Source organism: Musca vetustissima, unplaced genomic scaffold (assembly GCF_032173495.1).
Source record: "Musca vetustissima isolate MV318-11 ecotype Yass unplaced genomic scaffold, APGP_CSIRO_Mvet_v1 utg312722, whole genome shotgun sequence".
Lineage (NCBI taxonomy): Eukaryota > Metazoa > Arthropoda > Insecta > Diptera > Muscidae > Musca > Musca vetustissima.
Window position 1 is genome coordinate 2,849 of NW_026876561.1, and position 5,576 is coordinate 8,424.

Sequence of the window (5,576 nt, forward strand, 5' to 3'; positions counted from 1 at the left end):
TCCCATCTTCGTGCATGATCTAGATTTGGTAAAAATATTACGATCTGTAACGTTTGACGGTAAAAAGATTAGATTGTGAAAAGTTTGGGTAAAATGGGATGGTCCATTCGCATGATATTATAACCAGAAGGAGTGGGCCAAACTTAGTTCGAAGATACCCCAAGAAATATAAGGCTGGGGAAAAGAATTCCATCATTTTTATGTGAACTATAGGACTTTATTTAACATGCTTCCGAATGTCCGATTTGGGCCAAATATGTTATATGATTTGTTGCCATTTTAAAGGTATCTTCAAAACACCTTTCTCATAGAAGTCCTGCTCTCTATTTGCAAAAAAAACCCTAGTAGTTGATTTTCACAATCCTCCCTAGATATCCATTTTTAAATTTTTTATCATTAAATAAATTTTGCACTGTACGAAAAATATGATAATCGTTTGAGGCCAAGTCCCGACTGTATGGCGGATGCATTAAAACTTCCCAACCAAGCTCCAGAAGTTTCTGACAAGTCACTGAAGATGTGTGTAGCCTAGCGTTGTCCTGGTTGAACACTACACATCTCCTGTAGTCAAATTCTGGCCGTTTCTGATCAATTACTATCTTCAAACGGTCCAGTTGTTGACAATAGAGATCAAAATTTATCGTTTGGTCATATGGAAGCAACTCATAATAAATAATACTCTTCCAGTCCCACCAAATGCATAGCATAACCTTCCTGGCCGTTAGTCCTGGTTTTGCCACCCTTTGAGGTGCTTCACTGCTCTTTGGCCACGAACGTTTTCGCACAGGGTTATCGTATGTGATCCATTTCTCATCTCCAATCACCATCCGTTTAAGAAATGTGTCTATCTCATTTCGTTTGGCAAAGGCTTCGAATATCGAAATTCGATCCATCCTATTTTTTGGGGGTTCCCTTAATATTTCGATATGTTTGGATGAAATCGTTTTCCCCCTTCGAGATTTATAGATCGCACCAGATCCAGCCAGACAGACCGACAAGCGAACGGACGGAAGGATATGTATGAAACGGATTCATTGGGCTACCCCGAATCATGGACCAATATTGATAATTTTTTTATAGACATTTTCTACCCAATGAGAATCCACGATTTCAAAATGGACCCAATTCGGATGAAAATCTTGAGCAAAGACACCGAAATGTTGGGGAGTACCTTAATGGCTATCCGAAAAATTAACCAAAATTGGATAATTTTTAGTATTAATATTTCCTGCTCATGCACAGTGCCAATTTTAATACCAAAATTAATCTTGATTCGAGCTCTATATGTTCACCTAAATTCAAGTCCTATCAAATTTAGTACAATTTAGTACTTCCATAACTACCTATTTCAACAATCCAACATAAATTAGATTGGATCACTGGATACCATTTAGTACACAAAATTCAATAGAAATCAGAATTCCCAATTTCCGGATACCATTTCTATCAGGCCACCTAAATCCAGATTGTATAAAATTTAGTACCATTTAGTACACAATGGTACAAATTTTCATAACTACCTGCAACACTAATCCAAAAGAAGTTCACCCAAATCAAAATGTAGTACCATTTAGTATACATTAGTACGAAAATCCAGAACTTCCTACATACCCCAATTCTACATCCAAACTGTAATCTTACTAACGAAAAACCTATGTCCAAATATTCATTTCAAATATTTAGAATTCTTGCTCGATCTAAATGGTGTCAAATTTAGTACTTCCCAAATCCGTACACATAAGTACAAATTTTCAAAACAACCTACATATCCCAATCATACACCTCAACAGGAATCCTAACTCAAATTTTCAAATTGTACCAAATTTAGTACACATAAGTACGAATTCACCAAACTACCTACATACCTCAATTCTACACCCCAACAGTAATCCTAATTTCAAAATTTTACTATTCCAGCTCTAAATCAAAATTGTACCAAATTTAGTACCGTTTAGTACTTTTCTTATACATGACTACATATTTTCAGCACCACTTCCTAATATTGACCCTACTTCTCAACCTTGATGCACATTCCAAATTTAAAGTTTGTAGCTCATTCCGTCCGCATGCTACGAATTTGTAAGAAATTTAGTACTTTTCGGATACTTATAGTTCGAAATTTCAAGAACTCTTTAGTACATCCATCCTACACTCCATCAATGACGCTTAATCTAAATTTATGTATTATTTTCTTTAATCTTAATATTATTTCCCCCGTTTGAATTTAATAGCTTTCTACCCTAATGTTCGTTGCAACAATGGCTGTGGTGCAAGCTGGACCCATACCCGGCAACTACGATATGGTTATGGTCGATGATAATCTCCCATCTGAATCGATACAATTTCAAAATTTCGATACCTTCTACAATGCCGAATCGGAAAATAATCCAATGTCTGAGTTGGAAATGATGGAAAGTCGTAGTGTTCCACGTGTAATGCGTCGCAAAGTTATGCATTTGAGGGCTCCCCAGGCTCTCTCGCAAAAGGAAATTGCTGCTCGTGCTCAGTATGAGATATTCGATGTGGCACGTGAAAGACGTAATCAAAAGTCGCTGGTTAAGGGCAACTCCCGTCCCAATACAAATGGTTTGGAATGGGAGGAATTCGATTATGATGCCTATGTTAAACATTGAGGAACAGAGAGAACGAGAGAGAGAGTGCAGAGGATAATGATGATGTTTGATAATGATTGTGACTTGGAAGATGACTCAATGATGACGATGCCGACCCACTGATTTTTGTAGTATAAGTTTTGACGTTATCGAGGAGAACGTTGTTATTGTGCTATGGAGGTTTTCTGTTTTTTTATTTATTTATTTTATTTATAATTTGTTATGAAATACTTAATTTTAAGATGTGTAAACTTAAGGCTAACTAAAACAAAAAATATAATGGCAATTACAAACAAACAAAAATTAAACAGTATTTTTTCTTAAATGGGGGTTCCAACAAGAGGTGTTATTTTGAATTCACCCCGCTTTTACAAGGTTTACTCATTAACCAGACCATTAGTAAGAGTGGAACCAGAATTATATACTACACCTAGTAGTATATATTTCTGGCGTGGGCAACAAAAAGTGTGATATTTCCATTGGGAACTGTGAATTTTTTAAGCATGATCGTACACAGCTCAATTTTAGGTACGATCACGTGCTGTGTTGTTTACAGTGACTTCAAAACAATTAGAAAAAAAACTGAAATTAAGTTGTAAACATGTTTGTGTGATTATGTTACCAATAACCCGGCACAAAAATCCAAGTACTCAGTACGGGTTGACGTACGACCATGGGTTGTTTATCGTTTACACCAATTTTTTAAACAATAAATTAACTCCTGAACATTTTCAAATGATTATTTTTCACAACTTTCGACGTGGATTATCACGAGAAAAATGTATCGATTGCATTAAATGGTAGTTCTCCGAATACGAAGGTCTTCAAAAAAGGTCCGTTGTACCACAGAACATTGATGCCGCGCGTAAAGGATAATGTAAGGTAGTCATGTAAGGCTAATAAGGTAATCAAGAGGCTTTCCTGGGAATTTCTTCCACCAACATATATTCGATATTTTACGAAAATCTGGACGAAAAAAAGATTTATTTTCTTTGGATTCTGAACAATTTGACAATCGCTTGCAAATTGGTAAGTCGAAATTCGAACAATAAAAAGAACGTATTGATGTGAAAAAATACGTGCTCTCGACTCAACAACAGAAAATATTTCTTCTGTGGGCAAGGTGTTGACGAAAATCCAGGTCAACGAATTACTCTTCCCATTTCTTTGCATTACACATTTTGCTCTAAGACTTGGGACTTAGGGCTTTTAAAGTTCAGTTAACAGGAAACAGGAAAATTATCCGGAATTCCATTGAAAAATCATCTAGGAACAACGAGATCCATTTCCACCACGGTGGCTATGACAAAAAAAAAATCTCCCATTTTATGGTAGGAAGGCCCAATAGGTTTTCTCGGGAAGCATCTCTATTCTTTCTTAACGTGTTATTTTATGCTGCGGTGGGGACATTGTTTCCTACTAATTCGAAAATTAGGTGGGAACAACATTTACGGTGAATGGATTGTTGATTGAATCCATGAAATGAATGAAGAAAATGATCCGGAGTTTCACCGAAAAGTCATTTTGATTGATGGAACCCATTTCCGAAGTGTTATTTTGTATAGAAGCATCTCCATCGCCATTCGGAAACCTATAAAAAAACCTACTCTATACATTTAAGGCCATGATGAGATCTCGTAAACCTCAAGAGTTATTTTTGTGAAGCCTCTCCATCATCAACGTCTAACTATTTATCCAAGGGTAATTTTGTTTAGAAAATACACCATTCGGAATTTTATACAAAGTCACATCTTGACTGTTAAGGTCAAGGTGAGGTCTTGGAAATCCCAACAGTTATTGTTGAGAAGCCTCTCCATCATCAACGTCTAACTGTTAGGTGCAGCATATGGTCCGACGGATCTTACTGGTTATATAATCCACCATACAGATAGGGCTGTCTGTTGATATGGATTGAAATTTTTGTTGCTACTACTTCAATGATGTTTGGCATTGTTTTCGTATGGCCAACGATAATGAGGTTTACGAGAACATGGAAAATGGGGTATTGTGGCCCGGACCGTATTATCTATCGAAGAGATGTAATTTAACACCTTCAACTTACATTAATGCCAAAAGATCAGCGTAGTTTCAAACCCGCAATGGTAGAAGCCAGTAATTTCCGAATATTCCCAATATTCAGTACATCCCTTCTAATAACTTGCCCAGATTCCCTTCACCGTGGAAGGGTGAAATAAGTTTTCGGTCCAATTCATCCCAATTTTTTTATGTAATCATCACCGAAAATTGTAGGCGTTGTCCTTGAACCTCTTGGAAAATGTAAAGGCGATCAGCGCTACATTTCTACCCTCTATTTTTTAATGGGTTACTAAATAATATATAAATACGTAAGCACCTGAAAATATTTAAGTGTAACTCCCACATCCGAGTGCATACAACAATATAATTGGTATGAATTTAAAGGTCAATCACTCCTCTTGGATATACTGTCAACTTTTCGGGTCTATGTCCTTCAGGAGTAAATACATACGCCATAGAATACAAATGTTGTAATTTTTCACACAAAAGTCAGGGTCCATTTGACCTGCTAAATTTTTGACCAATTTTTATCAAAACCGGCATGTTTATTCTTTGGCCCGATCCCCTTCTCCATGTAACATTTCGCGACGTTGATTCAAGACTTCAAAGATATAATTCGTAGGGCTATTCAGAACAATTTGCGATTTGGTTATGCAAAATTTCATAAAAAAGGATGTGGTGTTGTAGGGGTTCTCGGGGTGGACCAGACCGGATTATCTCTCGAAGAGATTTAATTTATCATATAGTTCTGTAAAGAGGGAAGATGTAATTTATCACCTATGTGACTACTTCTTTATGGGACCACAGAATCGATTCTAGATCTCAAATATAAAATTCGTGAGAATCTTCAATAGCCTCACGAATTTTATATTTGATGCGATTTTATTATGCAAAATTTCATAAAACGGATATAGTCCAGAAAGCGTA

At 36.3% G+C, this 5,576-nt stretch overlaps 1 protein-coding gene across 1 annotated transcript; it reads left to right on the forward strand.

Moving 5' to 3' along the window:
• The first annotated feature begins 2,258 nt into the window (after positions 1-2,258).
• Positions 2,259-2,633, forward strand: LOC133321124 (uncharacterized). Its single transcript, XM_061530219.1, has one exon. The coding sequence runs from the start codon at positions 2,259-2,261 to the stop codon at positions 2,631-2,633; it is 375 nt and encodes a 124-aa protein (XP_061386203.1).
• The last annotated feature ends 2,943 nt before the right edge of the window (positions 2,634-5,576 follow it).

What these genes read in the sequence shown, in the direction of transcription:
- LOC133321124 (XM_061530219.1), top strand. Translation starts at nt 2,259, where the DNA reads ATGGCTGTGGTGCAAGCTGGACCCATACCCGGCAACTACGATATGGTT.